Source organism: Odocoileus virginianus, chromosome 18 (genome assembly GCF_023699985.2).
Source record: "Odocoileus virginianus isolate 20LAN1187 ecotype Illinois chromosome 18, Ovbor_1.2, whole genome shotgun sequence".
In the NCBI taxonomy this organism is placed as follows: domain Eukaryota; kingdom Metazoa; phylum Chordata; class Mammalia; order Artiodactyla; family Cervidae; genus Odocoileus; species Odocoileus virginianus.
Window position 1 is genome coordinate 39,523,463 of NC_069691.1, and position 17,225 is coordinate 39,540,687.

General features: G+C 38.2%; 1 protein-coding gene across 7 annotated transcripts in view; it reads right to left on the reverse strand.

The window, feature by feature from the left end:
• Positions 1-223: 223 nt before the first annotated feature.
• LINGO2 (leucine rich repeat and Ig domain containing 2) overlaps positions 224-17,225 on the reverse strand; it is a 1,346,710-nt gene continuing 1,329,708 nt past the window's right edge. For all 7 annotated transcript variants that reach the window (XM_070480605.1, XM_070480606.1, XM_070480601.1 and 4 more), the window contains one exon: positions 224-12,341. In XM_070480605.1, coding sequence (XP_070336706.1) covers positions 10,486-12,306 — 1,821 coding nt within the window. In that variant the 5' untranslated portion in view covers positions 12,307-12,341 and the 3' untranslated portion in view covers positions 224-10,485. The remainder of the gene's footprint in view (positions 12,342-17,225) is intronic.

The following is a 17,225-nucleotide window of genomic DNA, read 5'->3' on the forward strand; positions in this document are numbered from 1 at the left end:
CTCATACATAAACATCATTCATTCACCTTCAAAAGAAAATTCCCTTATGTATACCTATTTTCTCATTGTCATTTATTTGAAAAACCTGTGCTTTCCAGTTCTTATCAAATCCTGTTTTGAAAATACATTGAAATGAAAACAATGAACTACTTCTCTCTTGAACTCTCCAGCCAGGGAACACTTTTCGGTTACTTTCTATTTGTGTAAATCCATTTTTTTAAAAAAATTCTTGAAGACTCATACAGAAAACAGCTGCCATGTATCAAAACCAGCCCTGTATTAAAACCAGCCATTTTTCTTTTTTTAATTGTAGTGCCATGGAAGGCTCTTGAGACCACTGAAGTAGAGGCAACTGGATTCTCCAAGTGTCACTAAAATAGATCTTATGTGAATCAAGATGGTAGAGTTGACTTGGTAATCTCTTTGCATTCACATTTGTTCTCTGTTTAGTAAATTAATTCTCGGTAGGATGTTTATACTGATGGTAATACACAATGAGGCTTAAAGAAGCTCTGAACACCATGGTATGCATTTGTGTGTGTGTTATAAAAAGTGATTAACTTCCACAAGAGTACTGAATGTATATAATGTGCTGTGCTTAGTCATTCAGTTGTGTCTGACTCTTTGTGACCCCATGGACTGTAGCCCACCAAGCTCCTCTGTCCATGGGGATTCTCCAGGCAAGAATACTGGAGTGAGTTGCCATGACCTCCTTCAGGGGATCTTCCCAACCCAGGGATCAAACCCAGGTCTCCCACATTGCAGGTGGATTCTATACCACCTGAGCCACCAGGAAAGCCCAAGAACATTGGGGTGGGTAGCCTATCCCTTCTCCAGGTGATCTTCCCTACCTAGGAATCGAAACAGGGTCTTTGTGATCTTTTAGACTTTCATACATCCAGCTAATAGCCCATGAATAAAAGGAGACTGTTGGAGAAGGAAATGACAACCCACTGCAGTGTTCTTGACTGAGAAATTCCATGGACAAAGGAGCCTGGCAGGCTACAGTCCATGGGGTTGCAAAGAGTCAGACAAGGCTTAGTGACTGAGCAGAAGAATATTGTAGATTAAAGGCCGTGAATTGCCTCTATGCTATGGCACCAGCATGCGTAATTTCTTGTGCTTAAGAATAATATGAGGAGCAATGCTGTGGATAGAAAAGGTTCATATAAATGGGGAGTATCTGGTAAATGAATTTATCTCCCAATGTGACAGCAAACAAAATTATTCAATATATGACTAACTTTCACAATCATATATAAGATTTAGGTCTTTCAAGCAAAGAGATAACCTATGTAGTAGTATGCTGTTTTCCACAGAGACTTCCCTTGGATTTTCATCTTTCAGACCCTCTCGTCTTAGTGATTGAGTTCTGTTCTTAGTTTTCCTTATTAGAGGCAAACAGAATCATGGGAATTCTCAGATAAACTGTATATTTTCCATCTGCCTTTTCTTTTCCTTTATCTTTCTCCAGATGGCTCTTAGTAATAGTCTGTGTGTGTGTATCTGGCATTAAATGACATGTACTATATAGAGAGACTTGTTGACATGTTCTAATATTCTGATTTGCCCAGTAGAGTAATATGGAATGATACAATGCCTGTATAGCTATAACAAGGGATTTCCTTCTCAATCCAATTTTTTTTTTTATAGAGGGTCATAGTTTTTGCATTTAAGTGTTTATAAGAGTTAATGAAAGGTACCAGAGTGATGAGCCCTATAAGCCAGCATTTTGAATTTTTCCACACATCAATGGCAGAATTCCCAGGTGAATTTCCACTCAGGAATCCCATTAAGGTTTCTCAGTTTCCTCCTTAACTTGGTTTTATTCCACATTAATCTTCACATCTTGTGTTTTAGGTCTAACAATGAGGTGAGCATGAAGAGAATATTGAGTTCTACAATATACTTATCTGCCTTAATGGAAGTATCTAGGAACTCTTAACTCTTATTTTGAGTGTATCAAATGATACCTGGAATCACCTGGAATGATATACTCATAACCAAGGAAAACGAGAGAGAGAAAAAGTCCAGCAACTCCCATCCCAACTCAGAACTCTGACGGGCTTCTAAATGTTTGAAGCGACATACGGCCAGAGTGCCTTTATAAGGATAGAGCCAGAAGCCAGGCTGCTGAGTTGAGTATATTTAGTTCTTATTTAAAATTTTGGCTCCATTATATTGTCTCCTTCCCTCTTATCCTTGTTTAAGAAAAAGTCCTGAAGTATTAGGGCTATCTTCTCCCTGATCAGGGAGTTTATTGGACAACCTAACTTGTGATGTGTTAGTTGACAGAGATGTATTCTTAACTATTCATGGAAACATGTTTTTGTTTTGGTCATGAGATTTTAGTGGTATAAAATGAAAGCCCACTATCAGTTGACACATAGCTTTGGCAATACCAAAAAAAAAAATCTTCCAGGAGAAGGGAACCCCTTTCTGGTGGTAAGCTCTTCCTCCTATAATTAAAGAACAACAAGGTGGCCTTTTCTGCATTTTTTACTAGCAGCTTCGGAATGGGAGTGCCTGCTGCTGCCTAGCGGTGATCTTGGGCTTTTTGGTCATTTATCAGTATGGCTTCCAGGTCCCATCCTTGCCAGCTCTCTGCTTCCTCCACTCACTCCCTCTTCACTGGAAGGCATCTAGTGCGAGCTCTGGGGGTGAAGATGAAAACACAGATGAGCACAGGTACCTTCCCGAAGCCCGTTCCCATAAGCACCAAAGGTCAGGAAAGAACGCCTTTGCTCTCAGAAGAAAGATTACATGAGGTTAGCTTTTACAGTCAGTTCTTTTCCTCTTTTACGTTAGACAGTCTTCTTTCCTCTGTTGTCAACATGCCTGAAGACAAAAGATTTTTCTCTGTTTTAATTTTTTGTGCCTTCCTATCTTATACGATGTCTCAATCATAGATAGCTGGCTGAGTGAAAGCTGACTCACAGAGGATGACTAGATGATCATGTTGTGTGTATGGCTTGCTGGACCCTACAGTTCTTGCTCAAATATATTACATGCCTAAAGTCATGGCCATTACTTGCTTCTGTAACCAACTGCAATGGATGGGATGATTTTGCAAGTGATGCAGGATTTATCTTCAGTAGAGTAGAGTATCTTTCTAGTATACATGAAAGTGAAAGTTGCTCAGTCGTGTCTGACTCTTTGCGACCTCATGAACTATACAGCCCATGGAATTCTCCAGGCCAGAATACTAGAGTGTGTAGCCTTTCCCTTCTCCAGGGGATCTTCCCAACCCAGGGATCGAACTCATGTCTCCTGCATTGCAGGCAGATTCTTTACCAGCTGAGCCACCAGGGAAGCCCTCTAGCATGCACAGTATGACCTAAATTTGGATTTATAGCAGGTCAAACCATGGCTCCTTGGACATTTTGCTTATGAAGAATCTGAAAGCCTGGCCTCCAATTCCTCTCTGAGTGGTTTCCATTCAGTCCAGCAGTAGATTGATTCTTCTGGGCCTACTGCTTCTCTGACTGGAGTTATTTATAGATTATCCAACCTAATCACAATGTTAAAGATATTTAAGCAAGCTTATGTTCCTCATGAGCAAGGCTCATATAACTGACCTCTCTCAATAAGGGAGTATTTTCTGATAGATGACTCCAATTGTTTTTTATTACATTTCATTTTTTCCCCCTTAATAATAGCCAAATGGTTTTAACTGAGATATTATATGCTTAAGCCCTTTACATTAGTAAAGAAAATATGTGTTCTTAACTTATTTTACATGTTAATAAAATAAGTTAACTTGTTTTTACAAGTTAAAAACAAAACATGCCCACAATAAGTCAATAATAATAGTGATACACAAATATAAATCAAGGTACTTTTGTCATTAGCACTATTTTTTTTTTTTTTTTTGAGAATAAAAACAAGCTATCAGGCATTAAAGAAAAAAAAAGTTTTATAGGTTGTTGGTTAGTAACTTCCAATCATGGGATATTCCCAGAATAAGACTTTGATAAGACATTAAAGAAAAACACAGACACACATTCTGTTTCTCTTCTTCTCCTGCTCAAGCTTATCAGCTTTTAAAACAGTTACATTTTAACACTTAAAAAAAATTAAATCACCCTCCCCCTCATATTTATATATGTATATATAAACAATAGCATTTAAATTAATTCTTATCTGGGACATTTCATACCATAAGGAAAAGGATAAAACATAAGAAGACAACTAACCTGTGTATCAAAGCAACACACATGTGTGTGTGGTACACCTGATTTTATAACTGGGGAGGAAAAGAGCATGGTTCCTTCCAAACAGCCTCTAAAGAGTTTGTTCATGACTTAGCTTCTGTCTCTTGCCAGCACACAGATATGTCTGAGTATGTTGCTGGACACGCATTGTGGTAAAGATCGAATGTTTTTTTTTTTTTTTGAAAGTCTGATTTACTCTCCTGCATAATCATTGTTTGTTGATTACATTGTATTGCAGTATTGATTTCATGGTAGTGGGGATTAAATATATTAAAGCAATTTAGAATAGGAGGTTTGCAAGGAAATGAAGAAAGCTAACATCGCAACTGAATTTTGGGGGTGATGTTTTGTATTTTGGGTGTTTTCTGTTTTCTCCTTGTAGGGTAGATACATCTTTGACTCTGACCCATTTGTAGTATGGAAAGTTATCTTTTGAACTTTATTGGAATTAATAGTTAACCAATTTAGGAGAATGTACATTTGCATTTTTTTGTCTTCTAATGGCTATTTTGCATATTAAAGGTAAAGCCTTCCTTAAAATATGCAACGCTCTCTTGATTATGCCAGCTCTTTGCTCATTCTGCTAAGGCTATAAATAAAGCTTCTATTTAAGGCTGGCATTATATCAACCCACCTGCTTCTGAAAGAGAGAGAGAAAATCAGGATCATTCAACCTGCAGATTGCTGTCACCTTGTAATTATATGAATGGTAAGGCTTAACTTTTAAGTGTTCTGTGAGATAAGCTGGAGGGCTTTTGAAAAAAAAAAAAAGCAATTTCCGGTTTAACAATTACTCAAGAATTCCTGAGTACCAATGAAAGGAGACTTTTCCCTGGAGAGAGCATTCATTGGTAGGGTGTGATGGCAGCTGGGAGGTGACAGTGATGGGGCAGGGAGAGCTGGAGAATGCGGGATCCTTTCAGTGGTGGCATCAGGAGAGGAGGCGGGAGTGGGGCGGTACCAAAGCTTTCCTCTCTCCGTGAGCTGTCTCAGGGGACTCGGTGGTCCATGCTCTTTTCCTCCTTCCTATTCAGCATGTTATTAGGGAGAAGGTGGAGGGGGGCGGAGAAGAGGTCTTAAAGACTGGCCAACTGGAGAAGGGCAGTCTGGGGTACATGCAAGTTTGTCTTGATCATATTCTCATATTTTAGAAGAGGAACATCAATTTCAGTTCAAGCCTGTTTTAGAAAATCAAAGCTTTTACAAACTTCCTAATTGTTTGTTTGTTTGTTTTTTGTTTTTTTTTGTGCAAACATTTATTCTAGACAACCTGTTGAAAAACATACAACACAGTAAGCAGCTTTCCTTCCCTGATGTTTTTTGAGAAAATATTCAGCTACGTTTACTGCTATCAAAACAGAAAAGCTAGCATCAGACTTGGAAACCTATCTTTCATCATTGATGGAAAATACAGTTTACTTGGCTAAATCTTGCCAATCCAGGCCTATGGCTCCTCAATCCATTTTTTGCTAGGTAATTTAGCTAAATATTGTGGCGAATCAGTTCACATTTTGATCTTGTTCATTGTGAAGCTGTCCGTCCCTGTAGCGGGACGTTTGCTGGAGTGAGACTGAGAAGGCTTCCTGTGGAATGGATTTTGAAGGAGTTAGGGGAAGAGTAACAGAGCCTCATGTCAAGTGTTTACTAAAGTACTAGGAAGCACACTCTGCTACCTAATGTGGAGCTCAGAAATCAACAAGTCAGACAATACTTCATCCCTCAAGGCCTTCCACACACAACTGCAGAGATAACTCCAGAACTCCTCCTTCAGAAGATAGCAAGGATTTTAGTAGAAAGGATAGAACTCTCAAAGCCAACTGTGGAAAGTTAATGGGAATTACCAGGCGCCTGATGTCTTAGTCTAATGGGGAATGTTTCTAAGGCTTTACTCCCAGGAATAAAGGGACAAATCTTTACCTAAGTACTGTGTAGAATGAATGGCTTTGGCCCACATGTTTTGTTACTAAGTTCACATGGCATGAAGTCCATTTGGAATGGCTTACGTGAGTTCTATAAAGGTGACCTGGACATAGGTAATAGGGATAAAAAAGACACTGATGAAACTTAAAGAAGAGTACTGAAACTTAAAGAAGAGTTACTGAAGTTAAAGCAAATGTCTTGATGTGGAGATAAAGGGAGGCCCTGGAAGGGTAAGTAAATTTACATGGGGTTCCACTAAATTCTTCTCCAGGATCACATCCTCTCTTTTCTACCTTACCTTATATTACATATTTGTTCCTGCTTGAGTTATGGAAAGTGACAAAGGTCAGGCTTAAAATTTAGGATTTGCAGGTGAGATTTAAATAATTTAAAAAAAGCATAGAAGATTATAATTTCTGGGCTCCTCTGAGAACTGAAGAGAACAGATTTGACCAAACAACAGAAAAAGAACCCACCTTGAAGACTGTAGAGTAAATCCTGAATGCCTTTATCCTACTGGGCATGGTGGGAGGGGGGTTGTTGATGATAAGAAAAATTTCTGAGAAACTTGAGCAAAGCTAGAGTTACGAAAATGTCCTCTGGGACTAGGAAGTACAAGTCTTGGCAATTCTAGGGTTACATTTTCAAACTTTGAGAATAGTTGAAAAACTCATAAATGAAATGAAAATTTTTAAAAAGTAACATGAGAATTTGGAAAAGTAGAAATCACTTGCCTGAAACACATTAGGCCAAAACATTTGAGTTATCATACTCTAAGAAAATAGATCAATTCTCTGACCAGTAGGGCTTTAGCCAGGGAATTTTTCTTCTCAAAACTTAATGCCTAGTGAGTATATTTCGTTGAAGATGCTTAATATGCACAGAGAACTGATCAACCCAGAATTAAATGCTGAGCCAAACAACTGTATTTCTTCTTGGGATAGTTTGAAAAAAATACCTTGGGAAGATTGATGACCCCTAGAAAACTACTAGGGGAAAATTTGGCCCATGTGTTGATCTAAGATATTATTGTTTGTCGCAGTCTAGTTGGATCTAATAAAGAGGTAAGCTGAAGTCACAAAGGAAAATTTCCTTTGTGAAGTTTGATGTTAGAGCCTCAAAGTTCTAGTCAATGTAACCCAAGATCAAAGCTTTACAGTTATAAAAGGAACCCAAGATCTGAACAGATAGAATGTAGAAAATTAAGTGGGCTTTCTGTTACCTATAAATCCATTACTATGATGCTTCAGACAGAAAGTCACAGCTCCTCCTAGAACTTTCTGGCCAGTTCATTTGTATGATCAGATCATTCATCCAAGTGGCATACTTTTTTGTAATCCATTGGAACCCAATTCAAATAGTAATTTTACTCTTCTTGGAAATATTGGGTTTAGGAATAATTCAGAAGAGTACAACTCCAGTCCAATGTTGACTGAACTGGGTTCTGTGAAACTCTAGTTTTTTCAAGATGTTTAACAGTTATATCATGAAAAGAAGTGCCTCATGCTCAAATAAGTTGGAGAAACCCCAAAGTAAGCAAAATTAAATAACATTCATGTTTATTGAACTTTTTAGAAGATTTATTAGGCTCAAATATATATTGAACCTCCAAGAGGTTGTTACAGCATGCACCATTTCCCCAACTTATTAGTCTATGAGACTTTTTTGGAAAGAACACTTATTAATATCCTAAATAACTTGTTCCAGGGATCACAGTATATAAACCCCTAAGAGAGTGCAGTCTCTTTACTTCCTGTGGAATAATAACTAAATCTTTTCATGGATGGGTTGACTTTAATCCAGTTTCATTTGACTAAGCTTTTTGGTCCACTTTTATTTTGACAGAAAATAGCAGAATCACAAAACCCTATTATTAACTGCTAAATGTTTCTCTCTCTCTTTTTGTTTTTCCAGTTGGACAATTAGTTAAATACTTACTCCAAACAAAGTATTCTCCACTAACTTTTGGAAGACTCTCTGTCTACTTTAACTTTGTTCGTTTTTAAATTTGAAAGATTCTGTTCCATTTCCATACAAGTTGGAACTGTGATAGAATTTATAGCAGGTCTTGACTCATTGTTAGATATAAATAAGGTAATTTCCATAAGAGGAAAATGAATTTCTAAGTGATCTATGATAATCATCAGGAAAGTCAAATGAAAAATTACTCAGGCAGGCCATTCTTCAATCTTTCTATCTCATTTCCACCCTGTATTAAGGGAGAAATATGTTTAAACATGCTGCTTTCCAGTTGGCAAAACAATTTTTGGACCTGTCACTTTTTTATTGGGGGTCACTTTTATTTTACTGAAGTTACTCAAAATTTCAAATACTCAAAAAGTCAGCTCTTTGAAAGTTAAACTTCCAATGTGATATGTCAAGAAACAAATGCCAGAACCTTCTATTCCAGCTTACACACTGTGCCAAAGGGTGCTCTTTTTAAGGTTCCTCTCAAAGTGTGAAAAGTGTAGAAACCTATCTCTTCTATGCTAATTAAATATATCACATGTCATGAATACACTATATTCAGTGCTTTCTCAGAGTATATAATTATGGTTGACCCTTGAACAACCTGGGCACGAACTGTGCAGGTCCAGTTATACACAAATTTTACACAATACACAAGTATTGATACAATGTAATCAGAGGTTGGCTGAATCCATGGATGCAGACTTGTGGGCCAATTAAAAGTTATATGAAGATTTCAACTGCACAGGGGGTCATCACCCCTAACTCCCATGTTCAAGGGTCAGCTGTATCTGCTTTGAAAATCACTGACTCAGCCTTCAGCCAAATGGAATTATGTCTCATTTGAACCAGATCACTGGTAGTAATGGTGTGATGCCATTTTTTACAAACTATAATATTTTCACTTTGAGTAACAATCATCGATACAAACTGAATTGGACAAATTCATTCAGAGGGGTGAAAGTGTCAGCACAATTTAACCTACTTCTAGGGGTGAATCTTAGTTTTTCCTCAGTGGAGGAAAAAAATATCAGTAAGTGCTTTTAAATCTACCTTGTTTTTTGCCACTTCTTTAAAAACAAGACAGATACTTCTTTGTCTACACCAAAGAGCTTTCAAAATAAAAATCAATATCTCCTCGGAAAGGAAGCAGGAAGACACCCTGGAGTTGTGCATTTAAGATAATACTGTGTGTAGAGTATTTGAATAGACAACATCAGAGGTGCAGTAGCTAGATGCTTCCTCAGACTGGCAGTGATCCAGCCTTCAGACAACATTGTTTTTTAAACAGATCCTTAGTTGTATGGATCACCCTGGTTTCTGTTGGCAAATTATCCAGAGAACTTTACACATCTGAATTTTTTTGATCTTAGCTATGAGCTGAATATTATCCTAGGAGCAGATATAAACATCACATCCTCTTCCCTTAGTAGGAATTGATGAAAGTAAAATCAAGTTGTGGTTAGAGGAATAAATTTCATTATTGACACCTACCTTGCATTTTACAGGTATAAACAGTGACACACCACTTTCTGGAGAAACCAAAGGCTTTGTTACAGTAAACTGGTCCAGTGTGATATCACAAGTATAAAAAATATTCCATTCTGTATCAAAACTAGGCACATGCCTTTATTTATAGTAACAGAAGTGAACAGAGTTGAGCATTTTTGCCTTGGGTCCTATCTCTTGGCATCCTACATCAGACAAAACTCATCTCTCCACATATATCCACCCATAACTCCAGGGATCTAGTCTCAGGGTTATCTCTATGGAAAGGAAGGTGACATCACACTTGGGTCGATAGTGGTGTGTAACTAAAAAGCACAACCTCTCATTCATATTGCTTCAAAACATATACAGCATATGTGTTTCCAAAAAAAAAAAGAGAAGAGTAAAGAATATATTGATTTCTTTGTGGTTTTGAACCAACAGTATGGGATGATGCAAGGCTTTTAACAAAGGAGAATCAGATACAAATTTTTCTGTCGAGTATGGTTTAGACAAATGTGTCTTTTTAATACGTAAATCCTACATTGTAGGTTGTTCCTTTTGATTCCTTCTTTTGTTTTTGCAGTGGTAGAAAAGGTTGAGTAACTGTCCACGAGCATGAGCCGAAGCTTCAGGTTCATTACTGAGATCCCCAGAATGCCAGTATTTGCAATGCAAACAATTAGTACCCCACTGTGTGAAGGGCTCTGACACATGCCTGCCTGCCTGCTTCTAGGTGGAGCGTCTCCATCAGAAGTCCTCCTGCTTCTGCGGACCCTGCTTTGACACAGGGAAGCTGCACTAAGCTGCCTTTTAACCTAGTACTTCTCTTGCGCCAGGCTGTCTCACTGGTTACAGACAATGACACAGAAACAATAGTTGGAGCGGCCAACCCTCAAATCATTTTCATATTGAACCTCCTGGGTCCAGCCACCTCCCCTTCCACGACAGCACCATTGTTTTTTCGGGGCACGTACTCAAGGTCAATGCTGTTTTTGTGTTTGCCTTTCCCTCGGCTCCACACAAAAAGGAGGAGAAAGCAAAATAACACCACTCCCAGGAAGGTGAAACAGCCCATGGCCGTTGACACCAGTATTGTCTTAAGGTCCAGGGAGAAAGTATTGGCATTGGTGCCATTGGAAATGGTGTCATTGGAGTCGGTCATGTACATAGGGGTCCTGTTGGCATAAAGGAAGCGGTCTGAAGCGAACCCTTTGACAGTTAAGGAGGCCGTGAAGGTGTCGTTCCCCGCAGCATTGCTAGCGATGCAGACGTACATCCCGCTGTCTTGATCCTGGGCGAAGCGGATCTCCAGGGTGCCATCGCCCAGCACGGTAGCTCTTCCATTGGACTTGGTGGTGATGAACCGCCTTCGAGGTGTCACCCAGGAGATCACAGGCTGAGGGTCTCCATCGGCATTGCATTCCAGCTGGACCGTCTGCCCCTCATCCACAAGCAGATGCTGCAACTTCTTTTCACGGATTTTGGGTTTTTTGCAGGTGAAGTAAAAAGAAAGGGCAGTGCTGTGGAAATCTTTGAATGACCTCTCGCGGATAGTGTCCGGGCCAGCGCACATGGGCTGCTGGCCACCGAACTGCAGGGTTGGGTGCCGCTGCAGGATCCATAGGAGGCGGCAGTCGCAGGCCAGAGGGTTGTTGTTAATGCTCAGGACCTCCAAAGCCCTCGGGGAGGAGAAGACGTTCTCTTCCAGAGTTTCCAGAAGGTTCTGAGACACGTTGAGCACACGAAGGAAGCGGAGCCCTTGGAAGGAGTGAGGCTCGATGGTGCGGAGCTGGGCCCCCACTATATGAAGCTCTTGGAGGCGGATCAGGTCAGAGAACATGCCTGCCTCAATAGTGCTGATGGGATTGTAGGAGAGGTTCAGATGGGTTAGGTAGACCAGGTGTTTAAAGGCAAGGAAGGGGACGGTGGATAGATTGGTGTTGGTGATGGAGAGAGAGGTGAGGTTGAGACCATAGAGGCTGTTGGCAGGCATCATATCCAGTAAAGGCCAATAGTCAATCTCTAGATGTTTCAGGTGGAACAGTCTTTTAAAGGCATACACGGGCATGTTGTTGATATTGAGATGCTTCAGGTGCAGGCTGATGAGGCTGCGGAGGTGTGAGAGGGCTTCTGTGGGTACCGCAGTGAGGTTACATTTCTCCAGTGTGAGCTGCTCCAAGCTAAGCAGCCCACTGAAGGCCCGGTGTGATATATAAACCAAATCGTTGTCCCCCACTTCTAGAGACTTCAGGTTATGCAAATCCTGGAACATGTAGTCCAGTAAAATGACAATCTTATTCTCACTAATGTCAAGCTTGGTGAGGTTGGAGAGGCCCGTGAAGACCCCTAAAGGGACCAACTTCAGGCGATTGCCCTTCAGGCGGAGGGAACGCAGGTTGAAGAGATTGTTAAAGGCTCCTGGCTCCACATTGCCAATGATGTTGTCACTCAAGTCTATCTCCTCCAGCAGAGGGTAAGAGATGAATTCTTCGGGGTTGATGCTTTTCAGCCTGTTCTTGCTGAGGTCCAAGATTTTGGTCTCGATGGGAATGCCCTCTGGGATGGCGATCAGCCTCCTCCTGTGGCAGCTAACAGATTTGTTCTGGGCTGAGCACTCGCAGCGAGCAGGGCAGCCAATGGTGGATCCCATGAAGATTAAGACCACAGCCAGACCCAGGAATGGCTGCCAACATGATAAGGCCGTGTGAAGCATGACTCCCCCTCTTAGTCTACACCTTGGTCACGGGCCTGCAGGAGAAGGGGCCAAAGAAGGGAGGAAGAAAAACTGAGTTAGGAAACAGATAGGTAAAGAGACATAAAGGGAGACAGTGAGTACGATGAAAAAGACCCTAGATTTGGAAGGCTACAGATCAGATCTGACCTTTAAACCCGAGGGCTGCCATCATTAACATGATCTTGGGTAGGTTATTAATATCTCGCCTCCCTGTACTTCAGTTTTCTTGGCTGTAAAATGGAAATAAGAAGGACGATGATAGTACCTTTCTAGAGTGACGACAGTTTCAGTATTGAACAACTCTGTGTGCTCAGTTGTGTTCAATTCTCTGAGACCCCATGTGGACTGCAGCCCTCCAGGCTCTTCTGTCCATGGAATTCTCAAAAGACTTACAGTGTCTGGCACAGACTTGTGCAAAATAATACATTTCACAAAAGGCTTTATTTTGAACTTAAAGGACAGAAGCAGAGGTTAGTGGTTAAGAGGACATTTGTGCAGTTTGAATCAGTGTCTTTATCTCTGATGTTTGTGATGTCATCTTCTTAAAAATGAAGCTAATAGAAGCTTCACTGAACATTAGGAACCTTGGGTTCCAAGTACAAAACAAAGTTACATTCAGTGAAAGAGGTTAAGATGTTTTACCTTCATATGTAAATATTCTGTTAAAGTGAAAGTGTTAGTCATTCAGTCATGTCAGACTCTTTGCGACCACATTGACTGTAGCAAGCCAGGCTCCTCCATCCATGGAATTTTCCAGGCAAGAATACTGGAGTGGGTTGCCAGTTCCTTCTCCAGGGAATCTTCCAGGCCCAGGGATCGAACCCAGGTCTCCCTCATTGCAGGCAGATGCTTTACCGTCTGAGCTACCAAGTGAAAGTGAAAGTGAAGTCGCTCAGTCGTGTCCGACTCTTTGCGACCCCATGGACTGTAGCCTACCAGGCTCCTCCATCCATGGAATTTTCCAGGTAAGAGTACTGGAGTGGGTTGCCATTTCTTTCTCCAGGCGATCTTCCCGACCCAAGGATCAAACACAGGTCTCCTGCATCATAGGCAGATGCTTTACCATCTGAGCCACCAGGGAAGTCACCTTTAATTAGAAAGTTTACCTCTTTCAGAATTCAGCAAATTTTGATTTATGAAGCATTTTTCTTTTTTGAGGTAAACAAAAAGAGCCTCAAAATCTTCCTGAACTCTTCATGTTTATCATAGGTATGAGGCATCATAGTGGCTTTGAAGATGAAAATTCTTTAAGATTTTTGGGTTAAATATATGAGTGGGAAGAGTCATTATTTTAAGAAAAAAAGCCTTTAAATAATAAATGAACATTTTTTTATATTCAAATTCAAACCCATTAAACCTGTTAAGCTGAAATTAAATATCAAATGAGATTGAAACTGACTATGTTTTAAATGTATGTTGTTAAGCAGATGCTGAACTTACTGCTAAATGAATAGTGAGAAGTATGTTATGGAGAAGTATGAACCTGAGATCCCCAGGGGCGAGCTTCATCCATGGACACCATGTTTACTCAAAGGCAAGTAGTTTAAAGTAATATTTTTAGATAAAGGTATCTGATAAAACTTCAGCATTCACTCCTGAATCGTTTAAGAGTATAATTCTTCAATCAGTGTTTACATATATCTATGTATATATAGCTATGTCTATATCTAAACACATCTATCCATAAAAATGACAAGTAAGAACAAACTGAATAGTGAATCACTAGAAAAAATGGCCTCAAAATGTAGGACAAAAGCAAAAATGCAGAAAGTGCTAGTAAAATCCATTAGAGGTGAGAAAGATTTAATTTTGCCACATCTTTTCCAATATTTCTTTGTAGGTCAAACTAAAGTCTATCTTGAAAACCAAAAGAAATCAACTGAGAAATTATTAGAACAAAGAGAATAAGTAAATTAACATATTATACAATAAAAATAATTTTCATATATAAAAATCATTTAGAATCATATAAATCATTTAGAAAATATTACTGTATAAGATGATTCCAGTCATAGCAATTCTGAAAAAGTCAAATCTTTATAATAAACTAAATAAGAAATACACAAAATATTACAACCATTCAGCCCTAATGAGGAAACAAAAAACTTACTAAAAAGAGGGATACAGTATATGTTTCATAGAAAGATTTAAAATTATAAAGATAATTCTTTTTTTTTAAATTATAAAGATAATTCTCAATAAATATGTACAGTTTGAAGAATATTTTTGGATTTGAAAAAGCCTCAGGTTAATTTGGAAGAATATAAATATGAGACTAATCAGAAACATCAAAAATTAATAATAAAAACACCCTTATGAAAAATTTAAACATAAATTACAAAACTATGATAAAAATTAACATTATGCTGGCATGAAAATACACAGTGAATGAAACAGTGAAGAATTTTATCTAAATATATTTGAGAAGTCAGCAAATGTGAAAAGTGGCATTTTAAACCAGTGAGAAAAATATAAATAACTAGGGATTTAGTGGGAAAAGTTGTACATCAACTTCATTGGTTCCAATAAAATAAATTCCAGATGAGGGATTAAAATGCAAGAACAAATAATATACCAGAAGAAAATTCTTTAATTTTATAATAAAAGAATTGAAAACCTTTTCTATGACGAAAGCTAGCATGCATGAAAGAAAAGAATAACCTATTCAACTGTGTACATTTGAAAAAAATTTAGTATAACAAGCAAGTAAACACACACACAAAGGCAATTGCTATAATGGAGAATATCTTTTAGGTTCATAATAGATAAGGGATTAAGCACAGTGCTAATCAAACAGTTCTTATTAATCCATAAGGACAAGAGGTGGATGTCAATATAAAACTAGGCAATGAATGTAATAAAGACTAAAAGCAGCTAGTATATGAAAAGCTGACCAGCTTCACTATGCAAAGAAATACAAATTAAACAGGAGTATAACACCTTTGCCCATGAGATTGACAAAGTTTAGTGACTGAAGAAACTGATATAAGAAATAGAAACTGGTATAACCTTCAGGAGGTCGAGGTACAACAATGAGGAGGTTAAATGATACATATAAGTTTAATATATTCATCCCTTTAAACTGTTTTCCTTTAAAACATTTTCAAAGCCACTTTACGGAGTAATGATTGACATACAGAAACTATACAAACTGTACATACTTAATGTATACAATTTAAGTTTGGAGATAAGTATATATCCATGAAATCATCACCACAATCTATACCATAAACATGTGTACCATCTCCAAAAGAGGGTAAATCTTATGGACCTGTTCTTTTTCCCTAGAAATGTATCATAGGGAAATAATTTAACTAACATACATAGATATTTGGTGCAGGCTTGTCTATAATGTAGGAAAACTGGAAATATGTAATAGTAGGATCTTAGTTGTATGTTAAGATACAATCATACTACAGAACATGTGGAGGCAGTGGTTTAGTTGCTAAGTCATGTCCGACTCTTGTGACCCCATGGACTGTAGCCTGCCAGGTTCCTCTGTCCATGGGACTCTCCAGGCAAGAATACTGGAGTGGGTTGCCATTTCCTTCTCCAGGGGATCTTCCCAACCCAGGAATCAAACCCGGGTCTCCTGCATTGCAGGCAGATTCTTTACCAGCTGAGCTATAAGGGAACATGTAGCCAATAACATGTAAGACTTAGGTCTGTACCCATTAACGTGGAAAGATGAATAGATATATATGAATAGATATATACTGCTTTTTGTGTGCATGGGTATATACAAACACGTGTATTTCTATGTACATTCCTATATTAGGAATTTTATATCCCTATATATTATATATATTAATATATTAGGAATATTATATATTCCTAACATATTATAATAATAGGAATATAATAGGAATATATATGTATAATATAAATATTCATATTTAATATGTAATATCCAAATGCATTTTTATATAGGGATATATATAATATATAACATAATAGTATATATAATATAGGAATTTATATATAGGAATTATGTAATATGAATATATTACAATAATATATATATCTATTATATATATTCCTATATAGAAATATATATTTTAATATAGTTTATAATATGCTCCATAAATATATAATGTAATTAGTATATAAGTATTAATATATACATGTTTATATTCACACACACAAAAAGAATATATATTTCTTCATTTTTATATAGGTATATATAGGAATATAGGGTTTCCCAGGTGCTGCTAGTGGTAAAGAAGCCACTCACGAATGCAGAAGACAAGAGACATAGGTTTGATCCTTGGGTTGGGAAGATCCCCTGGAGGAAGAAATGGCATCCCAATCAGAATCTGCCTGCAGTGCAGGAGACCCTGGTTCGATCCTGGATCAGGAAGATCTGCTGAAGAAGGGAGAGGCTACCTACTCCAGTATTCTGGCCTGGGGAATTCGCAGAGAGTTGGACATGACTTTCACTTTTCCAGTATTTTTGCTGGGAGAATCCCGTGGACAGAGAGCCTGGCAAACTACAGCCTATGGGGTTGCAAAGAGTCAGAAACAACTGGGCCTCTGAGCAGAGAGCAGAGTCATATATATAGGCAAGAACAAAACTGGGAATATATAATGACAATGTTGACAATAGTAATTATTTTGAAATGGAAATCACCTCTAATCCCTCCATTTTCTTATAACTTTACATGCATTCTATCTTCCCCACAATATAACTTGTATTACTTTTATAATTAGAAAATAAAACTGTTTTGATTTTTGAAGTTGTTTTCACATGTAGAAAGTCATAGATATATTTAACAATAAGGGATCAAATTTGCGTTGACATTTCTAAAGATTATTTGAATCTTCAAAAAAGTCTTAGCATCAGCTTGCCAATACTAAAAGTTTGCTGGGATATTGATAAGAATTGTGTTGAATCTATA